General features: G+C 42.9%; 1 protein-coding gene across 1 annotated transcript in view; it reads left to right on the forward strand.

Annotated features, from left to right (window-relative positions):
• The window catches only part of LOC124803204, an 809,231-nt gene that overhangs the window by 330,139 nt on the left and 462,578 nt on the right, over nt 1-16,514 (forward strand). Inside the window, exon 3 of the mRNA XM_047264386.1 lies at nt 9,321-9,456. Coding sequence (XP_047120342.1) covers nt 9,321-9,456 — 136 coding nt within the window. The remainder of the gene's footprint in view (nt 1-9,320; nt 9,457-16,514) is intronic.

The raw sequence follows: 16,514 nt of genomic DNA on the forward strand, positions 1-16,514 counted from the left end.
TTCATTATAAATATAAATACTGACGTCACCATAAACCCGTTAGCTTACATTAACCCGTTAACTTACAGAATATGCTATAAAACTGATATCCTTCTGTATAAGCTTTGTTAATCATGTTGCATGTGTTCGTTCAACCACAAATCGCTCCAGACAGACACGCCTAGATATAAGAATGTTGAAACTAGTAACTGCTCGCCGGTCGCGAAATCAAATGACATCAGACCTTTTCGTATATTTACACGCATGAAATGTATTTATTTAACCTCAGAGTCAGCTGCTAACCTTTGCTCAAGGCGCGGGTCACCTGCAAGTCTCTCGGCATTTGTAAAACCCCAGCAATACCACACCTAAGGACAACAGTTTCGTCTTCCAACAGCCTCATGCTACATATATCCACTAGGTCATCGATATGCCTCGTACATAGCAGTGGCTCTATTAAACTGTTTGTAAGTCGGAAGCATAGTCTGTTTGTTTGCATCACCTTTAGGAATGTATTGGGTAAGATGTTTGTTTGCGTTCTTCAGTGCTAGTGTCAGCTGTGGAGCTTAAAATGTACAAGATTACTCCACACGGATTTGTCACCTGAGTGTCCTTGAGACACTTGCTCATAATGAACACTCAATTTACTATTATGAGATGTTGCCTAAGGGGCTCACCTATCTGCGAGCAGTTTTGATGGGAAATCGAAACCTCGCCCGACAGATCAATGGGGCACAACCACTTAGGAAACAAAAAACAGCAGCATGTCCACAAGAATGGTAGTATGCCAGCAAAATCCACAGCTTTCCCTCCGTTAGCAATGTCTCTTTAAAGATAGGCAGAATCCTCCAGGAAATGGTTTCCCATCCACTATCTATGAAGACATTCCTGGAGTGGTGAATGCTGGTGTATTATTGGTACTGTTAGGAAAAATGTTGCAGAAGGATGTATTATAGGAAATATTTCATGAATGTGGTGTGACTCATATATATTAGAGCACACGAACCGTTGAAATGGGTTACAAAAATTCTCCACTCACTCTTTAGGACCCACTAAGCCTGACTTTCCCTATAGACCGCGCGTGCAGTGGGACGGAACAATAATTTTGACTACTGATAATCAATTCTGGTATTCCATTGTTCAGGACTAGTCGGAGAACGGATGGCACAAAACAGGATAAACAGGAACAATGACTGTCGGTTGTGTAACGCATATACTTCCATTATTTCCACATTGCCATCAAGCAACGCGACAATATACGCCTACGGTCACGGCGACCGGCAACCTGCAGGACACTTGAGTTTCGCATTCACACCACTTATGATGCTGCCGCTTGCAATGTAGATTGCCTAGCAGTTACTGTCGCAGGACTATTCCTTCAGGACACCATAGTGAAATATGTGCTGGAAAAGAAATAATTCTGAATTAATTAGCAGCAAAAGTTGAAATGGTAGCATAAAATTTATAGGCCCGACACCACCAAGAATGAACTAGAGAACACTGTGTGCTTAGAGTCTGAGTGTCGTAAATGATCACAAAAAGTATAAGCATCTCATTCTCGACCAAACAAGTAACTGATTTGGGTAGTTGTAAAATGACGTAATTATTCACATCTGATTGGAGGGTTGCTAATCACTACAAAATTTTTTTTTTCAGTCGATATGTTCTTTTGGCGCACGGACAAAAACAGCTTTCATTTCTTAGCAAGAACGGCTGGGAACTGGAGCTGTGGTCGACTTACTGTTTGGTGCACCACCAAAAATTCACTTTTGTTGTCCCTTTAACAAAATTCTCGATGTGCGATGCGATAAGGGAATATAAGGCGCGAGTGATGTTGCTGGGAAGTACATCCTTCATAGATATTAGTAAGGTACAACTGACGACTTGTGAGATACATTTCTCAGTGACTGAGTGGCACAGAAGTTTAAACGGGGATAGTTAGCTCTTTGATGTGTAGTAGTCTGATATTATGAGAACACTAGATAACGTGGATTTTACAGATGGAATGATAGAAGGAACTCGACAGATGAATCATCATCAAATTTTGCTGTCGTAGCTCTCCGTAGTATATCTTTCAAGCTGTGCAGAAATATTTCTTGTCGGTGGGCACACAAAACACTTACACAAAATGAAACTAAGACGTGTAGGTGTTCGTGAATGTGTCTCAAACTACTGGGCTGAGAGAAATTATTTACTAATTACGCTTTCCACTACTTAATATTTATGCTACTTCAACCCGGAACATATGGGATCATATGGGATCATATTCATTATGGGATCATATTCATTATGTCAATAGCATATAATATACTGACGAGCCAAAATATTACATCCATGAACTTAATAGCGTGCTGCTATGTTATTTGTTTAGAAATATGAGTTGTGAGGGCGAAAAAGTAGCAGGCACTCTTAGAACTTCACCCATTAAGCACCATTTCTTTTCTTCGATCTACATTTATTTCTGTGTTGCGTGATTGACAGAGAGACTAGGAAAAGGCATATAAAATGAAAATATGCAGTAACCTTGAAATAAATTATTTATTTTAATCGATCCCCAAATGGAATCATGGCACATGCCACTTTCTTTTTACATTTAAGTTTTTGTGCCCGGCAACAAAACAATCAATATTAGGTCCGACATTGCACACAGAACACTGTTTCCTCAGATTTTTCTTGCAAATTGCACATTTTCTTTGTTTCCATAGTCTTCTGCGTTCAATCATATGTCCGTTTCCGAAGTCCTGAGTTCCACTTGAATACGTGAAAGGGATGAATTTTTGGTGTGATGGCCGTCCTGCCCTTTTCGAATCAGTAGCAGCAGATGACTGAACACGATATGCCCTTGCCACCATCCTCCGCAATTGAAGCAGTGGAATGTTTTCATTCGAGAGGCAGTAGATGCTCTTTGACCAACGCTACATCTAACACATTGGCGATAAATGGGAAGTACCATTTCCTACCTTGAACTCTCACACGATACTGCTACACATTCCAGCCCAGTTTTTCCGCACCTCCCATATGATTGTTATATTCTGAAATAATTCTTGTGCCGGCCAGGGTAGCCGAGCGGTTCTACGCGCTACGATCTGGAACCGCGCGACTGCTACGGTCGCTGGTTCGAATTCTGCCTTGGGCATGGATGTGTGTGATGTCCTTAGGTTAGTTAGGTTTAAGTAGTTCTAAGTTCTAGGGGACTGATGACCTTAGAAGTTAAGTCCCATAGGGCTCAGAGCCATTTGAACCATTCTGAACCAATAATTCATGGCAGTGGAACTTGCACTTCTTTGTTCTCAGCTTTGCTCCATCTCTTTAGTTGGCTTACTGGATGCACTGTCTCATGGTTTGACAAGAGCTTTACGCAATTGTTACCCTTCCACGTTCCTGCCGTTATCTCCACACTTTTGTCAAATCAATAGTCATATTTTCCTCTTCGTTTATTTTTCATGCTGTTCTCAGATTCAGTTGGACAGTTGTTCATTCGGTTCATACGGACAGTTCCAGTTGCCCTTACTCTCATTTCTGAGAGCTCATTCATCTAACAGAAGCTCGTGAAAAGGTTATCAAAAATATTTTGTGAAGTTCAGGAGTCTGTAGAAAATAAATCATATTCAACACACCTGATCAGCCAAGTCCCAGAACTGATAAAACACTTCTATCCTTCAATTGTCCTTCATAGACTGACATATGGGAACAGAATCAGCTTTGAGAATAGCATATGGCCCACTGTTTGAATCCAAATCTCACTGGTTTCCCACGAATGAAATATTTTAGGTAATGGTGTCCATGATATCGTACTATTTACTCATCACTGCTCTGGCTGTCGGAAAGACTAGAAATTTTATGAAATTGTTATTCAGTAAATCCAGCAATGCACGAATTTTGAAAAGTTTATCGCTTTCGTAAGGTGGGATTCTGTTCAGATTTGTGTCATCATTGAAATGAAGGTTGCGCTTTATTTCCAGATATCTGTTGCGACTGATACACTGTGTACACATTTTATATCAAAGTAAATATCTTCATTGCAGCACCGGTATAGCTTTTCCTGTGGAAGAGCATGGTATCCAGTGAAGAGCAGTATACCTGTGAAGTTTTTTATGCATCCATTTGATAACTCATAGCTGTGATTATTGTTCTGTGCAGCATATCGGACACTTTCACTGACAATCAAGTTTAATACCTGTTCGTCAACAAATTCTTCATAGCACTCAACAACAGATTTTCCTTTTACTACTGCTATCAAATTGGATTTTCGCAGTTCAATTTCTGTGGTTTTAGTGTAAGTCGCATCTTCTGTTGTCCAATTAGAAGTGATAATAACTTTCACTTTTTTCTTTCTTTGACCTGCATGCTCCTCATTTTCCTTTTCTCCATTGGCATGAATTTCCAAGCACATCATATAGAACTGTATTTTCAAATATATTTTCATCGATATCTTCACACTCAGACATCTGATCTACACGATCTGGAGAGAGCTCGACCATGTCAGTGCTCTCATTCACATCATCACCAAAAGAAGCCATGAGGTTCAGGTCATTTACAATTTGTCCCATTTTCCTCATAGAAAGTGCTTCATAGCAACTCATCGTCTAAGGAGCAAATAATAGCCAAATAAAGTTTTACAAGAAAACTGCCATGAGCTCCAAATGGGGTTCAAAGGTCAGACAGGTGTCATACAGAAATGAAATAGATCTTTGAAATAAATGATCAATAAACATCTTCTGAAACCATTACAGACACACCTATTCACAGATACTGGAAGTTATACACACGATAATGTAACTTACGCTGCCGGCCGGTGTGGCCGAGCGGTTCCAGGCACTACAGTCTGGAACCGCACGACCGCTACGGTCGCAGGTTCAAATCCTGCCTTGGGCATGGATGTGTGTGATGTCCTTAGGTTAGTTAGGTGTAAGTAGTTCAAGTTATAGGGGACCCATGACCTCAGAAGTTAAGTCCCGTACTGCTCAGAGCCAATTTGAACCATTTTTTAACTTACGCTGCTTTGAAAATGTGGAACTCTTGTAACGCTGAAAAACGTACCTTCTTCACAGAAATAAGAGTGTATAACTCACTCGTTTAACAACTGACGAAACTTCAATGCATGCGCTCGGCAAAGATCTGGACAACAATGAGAAATGGTAGCAGTCGATGTCAGCATTATTAGAAGACGAATTACGCGGATTCCTGCGGATGACTTCAAGAGGAATAGGAGAGACGCACTTCTTAACGTGAAAAGCCACCATTACAGTAACGGTTTTTGGAGGTATCTGATATCAGGTGTCCGCACATAAGTCACGGAATTCCGACAAATAAATGTCCCATATAACACAAAAGTGACCCCTCAGCCCCTTGTCTGTGGCGTAGTGGATGTTTTGAGCATCCATTCGCTCCACCACGACGTTGCCTATGAACATCTAGTTTCTTTTTTACACAATCACGTTTAATGATTCAGTCACAACCGGTTTCCGCTCAAAACGGCCATCGTAAGTAGCTGTGGGTCATGGGCGGAATTTGATGAACAAACGTTCATGCGTTGTTCACAAAATGCCGCCCTCACCCACAACATCTGAAGACGGCCCTTGTGGTTCGAAACAGGTAATGATTGCACTATGGAAAGTGTGTGAGAAATGATATGCAATACTGATAAGTCAGTCACTAATCTCCTTAAACGTAATGGCATGTTTTGCAAAAAAAGACGGCCATTGTGGTCCGAAGCAGGTTATGATTGCAGTATGCGAAGTGTGTGAGAAACGATAAGCAATAGTGATAAGTCAGTCACTGATCTCTTTAAACGGAATGGCATGTTCTGCAAAAACTTTTCCGCCCTTTGAGGTTTACAGCTATTCAAGCAGTTTTCATGTAAGCGCATGACAACAGCACACAGGAATCCGACCAGCTTCGTCGCAACCGAGATACTCGTTCACAGGCGCCAGGACTTTGTCGCAGTACGTTATGTCAGTGGATTTCACTATTTGTCGCCTGTACTATCGCTAGAACGATTCCCCATCCTTGAAGTTGGTGTTTCCAATGTTTCGGCCCGTTAGTGTATGTTACTTACTAAGTAAACAGTTGAGACTACAACAGCTATTTTTGGTTCTTTGTGACCGACAGTAAAAGGAAATTTTGGTACCATTGCCGATCTATGGCTTGGTTCCAGCTTGAGAGCTTGGGTGGTTATAAGAAAACGCTCGTGAGAGATGGGTTGCAGCCCCGAAAATAGTCGCAGTGAGTGATGATGTAAATAAAATAAAAGCAATAAAGTTTAGCAACAAAACTACTATTTCCAAAATACAAATCTAGCTTTGGTCAGCACTATCTAGTATTGGAATATGAGATACTTTTTTTAATACCGTGTACCTCAAAACGCAGTAATATATTTTGTAGAAGAGATGACAGTGTAACACTGTATTGCCTGTGTTATCGACGCTCTCCTTGAAGACACTCGGAACGGTGGCTGATGACCGGCTAGCTATGCCGATAAAAATTGAAGGTCCTCGACCAGATTTCCGTTGCTGCCGAGATGGCCCAGCTTTTTTAACAGGCAACACTCAATATGGCGATTGGTCTGGATTTTAGGGTTTCGTACATCACTCGGCAAAAACGGAACCGTTATAGGATCGCTTTGTTTACCGTTTGTTTTTCCTTCAGTTAAGACTCATTCAGGAACTCATAGTGGTATAAGTTGACATTTATGTGAAATAGTTTACGGTCCCTTGGTGGTGTAAGAAATTTAAGCTTCTAAGGAAGTGAAATCAAAAGCTATCGCCATTTATACCACATATTTCGACACTCGCAAACTTTGTCATCAGAACCTACAGATGAACTGCGTGTGAATAATGTTCGGAAGTTCTCGATACAAAACTCTAGGACTTGTAAAATGGAGTCATACATAATACCTTGAAAAGGAACCCATGTCCGGAAACGTACTGTTTCAGTGCTGCAGCCGTTTAAAAACAATTTTGTTAACTAGGTATGCAACACGGTAGTCATGGCGAGAGTTGCTTACGTCGAATAGACTCATGTCATTTGATGTGTATCCTACCTCTGTGACCTGGTCCGAGCCTCATTCACGAGTCTGTGCGTGTTAGAGTAACATGGCTGAGTGCCCATTTCCAGAATGCACCGACGTGATCCTTCTGAATGACGAAGCTGATGGTAACGGAAAAGCTGCTCGTAGCCTATAAGATCGTTCTCCACAGCAACCGACCCCAAAGCATATCCTTGCCTCCATAATTACTCAAGGGCCTTTAGAAGGAGTACCTTCATAGCTGCAGGCGTAAGTGTGGTGCTCCAAGGACACGCCGCAGACCCGTGTAGGACGAGGCCGTACTGCATCAGTTTGAAGAGAACCTGTCGACGAATACACGTGCAGTTACTTTGGCTATTAAGGAATGGAACTGCGAAACAAGTGAAGTACTAGGTGAACCCTCAGCAATTACTTGTAAACCAACGTGATTTCTAATGGTTGTACCATGAAAACGGTACGTTTCCGGGCACGGGTTCTAATTCAAAGTATCATCAACTCATTCCCCTCTATAATTGCTACGAGGTTGTAACGGGAATCTCCGAACACACTGTATACATACACTACTGGTCATTAAAATTGCTACACCACGAATATGACGTGCTACAGACGCGAAATTTAACCGACCGGAAGAAGATTCTGTGATATGCAAATGATTAGATTTTCAGAGCATTCACACAAGGCTGGCGCCGGTGGCGACACCTACGGCGTGTTGACATGAGGAAAGTTTCCAACCGATTTCTCATACACAAATAGCAGTTGACCGGCGTTGCCTGGTGAACGTTGTTGTGATGCATCGTGTAAGGAGGAGAAATGCGTACCATCACGTTTCCGACTTTGATATAGGTCGGATTGTAGCCTATCGCGATTGCGGTTTATCATATCGCAACATTGCTGCTCGCGTTGGTCGAGATCCAATGACTGTTAGCAGAATATGGAATCGGTAGGTTCAGGAGGGTAATACGGAACGCCGTGCTGGATCCCAACGGCCTCGTATCACTAGCAGTCGAGATGACAGGCATCTTATGAGCATGGCTATAACGGATCGTGCTGACACGTCTCGATCCCTGATTCAACGCATGGGGACGTTTGCAAGACAACAACCATCTACACAAACAGTTCGACGACGTTTGCAGCAGCATGGACTATCACCCCGGAGACCATGGCTGCGGTTACCCTTGACGCTCTATCACAGACAGAGCGCCTACGATGGTGTCCTCAAATACGAACCTGGGTGCACGTATGGCAAAACGTCATTTTTTCGGATGAATCCAGGTTCTGTTTACAGCATCATGATGGTCGCATCCGTGTTTGGCGACATCGCGGTGAACTCACTTTGGAAGCGTGTATCCGTCATAGCCATACTGGCATATCACTCGGCGTGATGGTATGGGGTGCAAATGGTTACACGTCTCTGTCACCTCTTGTTCGCATTGACGGCACTTTGAACAGTGGACGTTACATTTCAGATGTGTTACGATCCGTGGCTCTACCCTTCATTCGATCCCTGCGAAACCCTAATTTCAGCAGGATAATGCACGACCGAATGTTGGAGGTGCTGTACTAGCCTTTCTGGATACAGAAGATTTTCGATTGCTGCCCTGGCAAGCACATTCTCCAGATCTTTTACCAATTGAAAACGTCTGGTCAATGGTGGCCGAGCTACTGGTTCGTCCCAATGCGCCAGTCACTAGTCTTGATGAACTGTGGTATCATGTTGAAGCTGCATGGGCAGCTGAACCTGTACACGCCATGCAAGCTCTGTGTGACTCAATGCCCAGGGGTATCAAGGCCGTTATTATGGTCTGAGGTTGGTGCTCTGGGTACTGATTTCGCAGGATCTATGCACCCAAATTGCGTGAAAATGTAGTCACATGTCAGTTCTAGTATAATATATTTGTCCAACGAATACCCGTTTATCATCTGCATTTCTTCTTGGTGTAGCAATTTTAATGGCCAGTAGTGTAATTAAGCTTGTACGGAACCCTCAGAGTGCGAATCATTCTTGCGCTGTTTCGGATTTTAGAATATTAAGGCAGAAGCAATTCGTTGTGTTAGCTACACACGAAACAAAGCCCAACATAGGGACGAGAACAGAGAATGTCGACAACAGTGGCAGTACTCACTGTCTGCGCATACATGGCTAGGATTTATAACGACCAGCATGACACGAATATCGATAGAAACTGTCTTGCGATTTTTGTTAATTCTGATACTCCATCGAGCCACCGAGCAGCCTAGTGCCTGTAATTATTAGTACGCACACTGAAATCCGCCGTGGATTGTGACGCTACATACATTTTCCGCCTTGTTGCAGATCGGGCAGTCGAACGCCCACCAGGTGGTGCTGCGGGACGTGCAGTTGGAGCTGGCGGGCAAGTACCGCTGCGAGGTGTCGGCCGACGCGCCCTCCTTCCACACGCAGGTCGTCGCTAGCCACATGCACGTCGTCTGTAAGTACCGCTGCTCTGACTGCCTGCCTCTATCCATGTTAACTCTAACGCACGGCTTTCGGGGCGGGAAGAAGTGCCTGGTACCGAGACGAATCCGCCCCGCGGATCTGTGTCGAGGTCCGGTGAACCGGCCAGTCTATGGATGGTTTTTAGGCAGTTTTCCATCTGCCTCGGCGAATGCGGGCTGGTTCCCCTTATTCCGCCTCAGTTACACTATGTCGACGATGGCTGCGCAAACAAGTTCTCCACGTACGTGTACACCACCATTACTCTACCACGCAAACATAGGGGTTACACTCGTCCGGTGTGAGGCGTTCCTGGGGGGTCCACCGGGGAGCGAACAGCACGATAACCCTGGGTTCGGTTTGTGGCGGCGGAGGGGTGAAGTGGACTGCGGTAGTCGTCGTGGGGTTGTGGACCCCAGCGGCTGCGGCGGGGACGGAACCTCTCCGTCGTTTCTAGGCCCCGGTTAACATACAATACATACAATACAATCCGTCCGGCGACACCACAGTGGTGTCATGTGCGAAATAGCGTCAACGGCCGGTGACACCACAGTGGTGTCGTGTGCATAATAGCACGCAGTGGCCCGCGACAACACAGTGGTGTCGTGAGCACAGTAGCACGCAGTGGCCGGCGACTCCACTTTAGTACCTTTTGCATTCTGTTTGTCTTTTGTTTAGGTAAGAATAAGTTACGCACCTCACCAAGTTTTTTGTTTTCAAAAGTACTTGTGCTCTTTCATGATGGCAGACGAAAGAGACTACACAATTATTTACGATGAATGCGCGGACGTCTAGTTTGACGTTCCGGACGACTTGGCCGATTGGGAAGAAGACGTTGAATTAAAAAAAAAATGAAAGTGAAGCAGAATCGCAGGAAGAAAGTGAAATACGTCCAAGAAGCATTCGGAAAACGCTACGGTTGCCAACTTATTCCGATGAATCAGAAGAACAAGACAGTGCACAGTGGTCAGACTTTGATTTACCAAGGACCAAGAATTAATCTGAAGGAACTCCGGGTCCAAACATATTTCCCAGAGATACTCGGAGCTTCGAGCATATCGTACAATTATATATTGAGAACAATCTATTTGAATATATTAGCAACGAAACCAATAAGTACTACAGTCAAAATTACAACAGGAGAAAACTGGTTAAAGAAATGCCAAATTTGTCGATGTTACGGGGCCGGAACTTAGAAAATGGTTTGGGCTTGCTATCCTTATGGGAATTGTAAAAAAAACACGGGTCTATGATTATTGGTCAACGATTCCGTTGATGGGCACACCGATATTTCGCAAAACGATGTCCCGCAACCCATTCAGACAAATATTATCATTTTTCCGACAACAACAACAATCTGGATAATGTCGACCGGCTTTTTCAAGTGCAATTCGTAAATGATTAGTTTTCTCAAAAGTATGAAGGAACCTTTAATTCAAGTCAAAACGTCTCTATTGATGACCGTGGCGTGGAAGGTTAAATTTTAAAGTTTACAATCCGTCGAAAATTACGAAATATGGCATACTCTTTCGGATGCTGTGTGATTCGAGTACGGGAAATTCAAGATATATTCCGGTGCTGGACAGCCTTTAGCAAAAACAGTGATGGAACTATTGACAGCTTCTTATGGAAAGTAGCATCACCTCTACGTGGATAATTATTATAACAGTGTAGAACTTGCAGAGAAGTTACTTGAAAAGAAAATTCGTGTTTGTGGAGCGATATGGCAAAACTGAGGTTTTCCGGAAAAATTAAAGCACGCTAATGTCAATGTGTTGAAGCTTGTCGTCGACGAAAGGTGACGTACTCGCACAGGTATGGAGAGCTTCGTAAACTAAAACGATACGAAGGATCTCTAGAACACACAATGCCACTTTGACTAACACTCAAAGAAAATGTAGATTAACAGGTTACACAATAAATAAGCCTGCAAGTGTATTACACTGTATTAGACTAGAACAAATACAAGAAAGCAATACATCGGGGAGACTAATATTTGAGTTATTACCCTATATGCAGAAAAACTATAAAAAAGGTTTGCATATACCTCTTTAATTGCGCATTATTTAATGCGTTCCATGCTTGGCAATATTTCAATAAAGACCACCAAAATCTCCGATTTCACGACTTTTTATTGAAAGTGCCTGATTCGTGGCAAAAGACCATGTACCTGAGCAAAACTTTGGGTTGCCACTATATCGCGCACGTCTCATCATGATCCGGTTGACAGACTTTCCTGTCACATGAAGCAACACCAGCTAATACCTATTTCCGAAACGAATAAACGAAAACGAAGGAACTGCCATGTATGTTCCAAAAACCAAAAAAGGAGAACAAGAAACTTAATGTGCAAGTCTTGTGGAGTTGCGTTATATCTTGGAGACTGGATTGCTGCATATCATACGATAGAGAAATACTAAGTAAAATGCAAATAAACAAATATATGAAACAAACAAATTTTGTAATTATATTCGTATTGCTTCGAAACTTTATGAAAGTAGGGGAACAGGGTTGTGAACTTATGAGAACTACCGATGAGATTAGTAAAATTTAACAATTTATAATCTCCCGATTGTATTAAGAACGGCCAGCGATTAGCCAAGTAATCCTAATTAGCGTTGCCGGCGCCTAGCGATTACATTTGTACTAGACTTGCGGACGACAAAGTGTTAACGTCGACACACTGACTACGCCTAGCGATTACATTTGTACTAGACTTGCGGACGGCAAAGTGTTAACGTCGACACACTGTCTACGGAATCGCTCGGTCGCATCTGTTTCATGGCTCCGCCAAGAGTGGCGGGCAAATTCACGGTTTCACAGCCAGATGCGCTGAGTGGTCGCTGGCTTCACTTCAAAGAAACTCTGTAGGCGACGACCGCACTCCTGTCACGCTATTTCCTTTCTATATCCCTGGAAACCATGCACTATATCTTGCTCAGTACATCCACTTTTCTCCGCACACCTCATCCCTCCATCCTAACTCAAAATATGTCTGTATCCATTGGAACCTCTGCTAAGGTGTTCATTACCAAACACTCCATGACCATTCCCAGGGACACATGATTGCTTGACAGTTCATACAGTGAACAAATTTTAAAAATACTCGTGTTAAAACTATTAAAATGAAACTGAATGAAATGTTCAATGGTCCGTTGTAGCTGTTTTTTTTTTCAGATCACTTTTAAACCCACACAAACGGTTACACAACTCTTAAGTTGCATCTTCTGGCGCAAATATCTGTGCAAAATAGTTTTTTTTTTTTAAATTAATGACTCGAAATTTTTTTTTAAATTGTCTGAGATACCTGAAAACATTGAAAGCCTAAGCTTAAAGATGGAAGAAAATATTACCTCACAAAAGCGGTCTTACATATAATTAATAAATACAATTTTTAAGTTAATACCAATAGATGTAACTTACAAATGCTATGTCATGCCGCAGAGTAACAACTGGCGAGTCTATATAAAGATTTCAGCACTTCTCGATTGATAAAAATCGTCGTCAGGTAATAAGAAGATCATAATAAATGATGAATGTCGTGTGTAAAACGAAAGAATAGAATTACAAATCAGATCTGATCCTTAATTAACAATAGCGAAATAGTAATTTAGATGAAAAATAGATGGGGGCCAACCCCATGTGCGTGAATCAACTGCGAAAAAAGGGACTGAACTGTGTTAAGTCACGAACTGTACACTTTCCGACTAAAATACGCCGTTGTGGGCCTATGTCAAGAAAGCAGATGTACCTCACAGATGTAATTTAGGCAATTACTGGGCCCTATAGTAACTGACGAATAAAATAAAGTTTGTGATGAAAACTGAAAATTATAATAACTCTTATTCGAGGGGGTGAGTGTCACGAATGACCGAAAAGAAGAAGCGTTTGCGTATTTCAGTCCCAGGCCCCCTTCAAGACAACAAACTCTTCTCTAGAACCTATCCATCCTTGCAAATATTACCTACTCTATTCAATTACATCCTGCTCACGTTCGTTACAAGTTAAACATGTAGCTACGTAATCCTTTGGTTTTTATCTGAACCAGGATTCTGATGACAGCTAAAAACGAAACAAGTAAAAAGGGACTAATAAATGAAGGAATACTAGATTCTAATTTTATGTCCATTATAATTCCTTCATCTGCGACTAGTTCAGCAAACTGCAGACTATTAAGTTATTGCACCGTGATCATCTCTCTCCTGGCTGCCTTTATCACGTACGTGTGCCATAATCACAAAAGAAGACTCGTAATCAAATTTTCTTGCTCCACTTGACAACCCACTCATCTAACAGCTATACCCCACCCATTACGCCTTCCCACATAGTCACGCTTCTTCCTGAATCTTTCTGGTAGAATAAAACTGTGCTCCGGAACTCGAGACTTCTTCCTTTCGCGAGCAAGTCTCCACTGACTGAACTGCCCAAGCATTATTCACGACCCCTCGCACAGCTTTACTTCCGCCAGTACCTCATGGCGATGAGCTTTGGCAGTTAAGCCGCCGGTATGGTAACTAAATGCGTTCGGTCAGAGGGCTGGCGACAGAGAGAAATGTTCATTGACGAATTTGAAGTGGTTTTATGTGACGTCCTCACAGATAAAATGCCGAGAACAATGACGAACAGAGCGGGGAAATAGTTGCCAGAGCACTTGCCCGCGAAAGCAAAAATACCAACTTCGATTTTCGATCCAGCACACTGTTTTAATATGGCAAGAAGTTTCCGAAAGTCAAAAGTCCACACTATATTAATCTGCCAGGAAGTTTCACATCGGCGCACACACGTTTCGGGGTAAAATTTCATTCTGGAGTCTACATTCTTTTGCACATCGTATCCTCATTAATGCTTTCCACATCCCATTCTCTACCCACTCTACCCACGTAACCCGGCGGCTCCATTTCATAATAATGAAATGTACATCACATCTTTATGCCTTTCACATGGGTTATTTAAATACTCATTGTCTTTAATTTTAGCTTTATGAACAAGGGGTGAAGAATGGCAATTTGGCCGCTGCACTGCTACTCCGCTCAGAGGAAAGAGGGCTGGCTGTACGTAACTCTTAAAAAGCTGTCGATTCACAGTACTGAAAGTCTATCACATGACTCGTCAGTTACCAATCATACACTACTGGCCATTAAAAGTGCTACACAACGAAGATGACGTGCTACAGACGCGAAATTTAACCCACAGGAAGAAGATGCTGTGATAAGCAAATCATTAGCTTTTCAGAGCATTCACACAAGGTTGGCGCCGATGGCGACACCTACAACGTCCTGACTTGAGGAAAGTTTCCAACCGATTTCTCATACACAAACAGCAGTTGACCGGCGTTGCTTGATGAAGCGTCGTTTGAGATGCCTAGCGTAAGGAGAAGAAATGCATACCATCACGTTTCCGACTTTGATGAAGGTCGGATTGTAGACTATCGCGATTGCGGTTTATCGTATAGTAACATTGATGCTCGCGTTGGTCGAGATCCAATGATTGTTAGCAGAATATGGAATCGGTGGGTTCGGGAGGGTAATACGGAAAGCCGTGCTGGATCCCAACGGCCTCGTATCACTAGCAGTGGAGATGACATGTTGGTCACATCCGTGTTTGGCAACATCGCGGTGAACGCACATTGGAAGCGTCTAATCGTCATCGCCATACTGGTGTATCACCCGGCGTGATGGTATGGGGTGCCATTAGTATCACGTCTCGGTCACCTCTTGTTCGCATTGATGGCACTTTGAACAGTGGACGTTACATTTCAGATGTGTTACGACCCGTGGCTCTACCCTTCATTCGATCCCTGCTAAATCCTACATTTCAGCAGGATAATGCACGACTGCATGTTGCTAGTCCTGTGCGGGCCTTTGTCCATACAGAAAATGTTCGTCTGCTGCCCTGGCCATCACATTCTCCAGATCTCTCACCAATTGAAAACGTCTGGTCAATGGTGTCCGAGCAACTGGCTCGTCACAATACGCCAGTCACTACTCTTGATGAACTGTGGTATCATGTTGAAGCTGCATGGGCAGCTCTACATGTACACGCCATCCAAGTTCTATTTGACTCAATGCCCAGGCGTATAAAGGCCGTTATTACGGCCAGAGGTGGTTGTTCTGGGTACTGATTTCTCAGGATGTAAGCACCCAATTGCGTGAAAATGTAATCACATGTCATTTCTAGTATAATATACTTGCCCAGTGAATACCCGCTTATCATCTGCATTTCTTCTTGGTGTAGCAATTTTAATGGCCAGTAGTGTAGAATCGTAGCACGTTGGCGAGCCAGTATCAATACTTCCCACAGACTATAAATCTACCTTCCACGTAAATATTGTTAGAATGTGAGTTTCGCTGTGTCGCCCTCCCAGACAATAAAATTGACCCTAATGTTAGGATCGCATTCTGGCTCTAGGGTACAGTGAGGCCAACGGCATGGGTGTCGATAGGCCGCCATATCGTCATATTCTTCGGATCTGTCTATATTAAAGACAAGTTGCACATTAATAACCCAAAAACCATTGTTGAGATGAAAACAGCAATTCAGGATGTCATCCACAGCACCGATGCTCCGACATATCAGCGGGTCATTTCGCTATCGTATGCACCACATCATCGCCAATGATGGCAGACATATCTAACATGTCATAACCCAAGTCCGAATATCTGTAGTGACGTTTACATGTCGAATAAAGTGTGTGCACGCTGTAGTTCGTAACTAATACATTGTTTTATATAGTTAAATAATATCGCAAAGATTATTCCGTGGTTGGACACTGCACACCATATAGTTAACCGTTGAGCGTGAAGAGACTTCTCGATCGAGAAATGCAGATTCTCCCCCCCCCCCCTTATTATTAACAAACCCTTCCAAATCAAAATGGGCTTCGTCGCTAAACCGTTCAGAAGTTATGACGATTTTATTTCATGTAGTTAAATAATTGTCACCCTGTATGTAGGTCTAATGCCCGTTGCTGCTAGGGATGTTTCCGTGGTGGCATAATTTGAACAGGGTGTACACGGTGTCGTAATATCAGTTGAGAAGGTTCTTGGAAGAGAA

This window comes from Schistocerca piceifrons, chromosome 6 (genome assembly GCF_021461385.2).
Source record: "Schistocerca piceifrons isolate TAMUIC-IGC-003096 chromosome 6, iqSchPice1.1, whole genome shotgun sequence".
Classification (NCBI taxonomy): Eukaryota; Metazoa; Arthropoda; class Insecta; order Orthoptera; family Acrididae; genus Schistocerca; species Schistocerca piceifrons.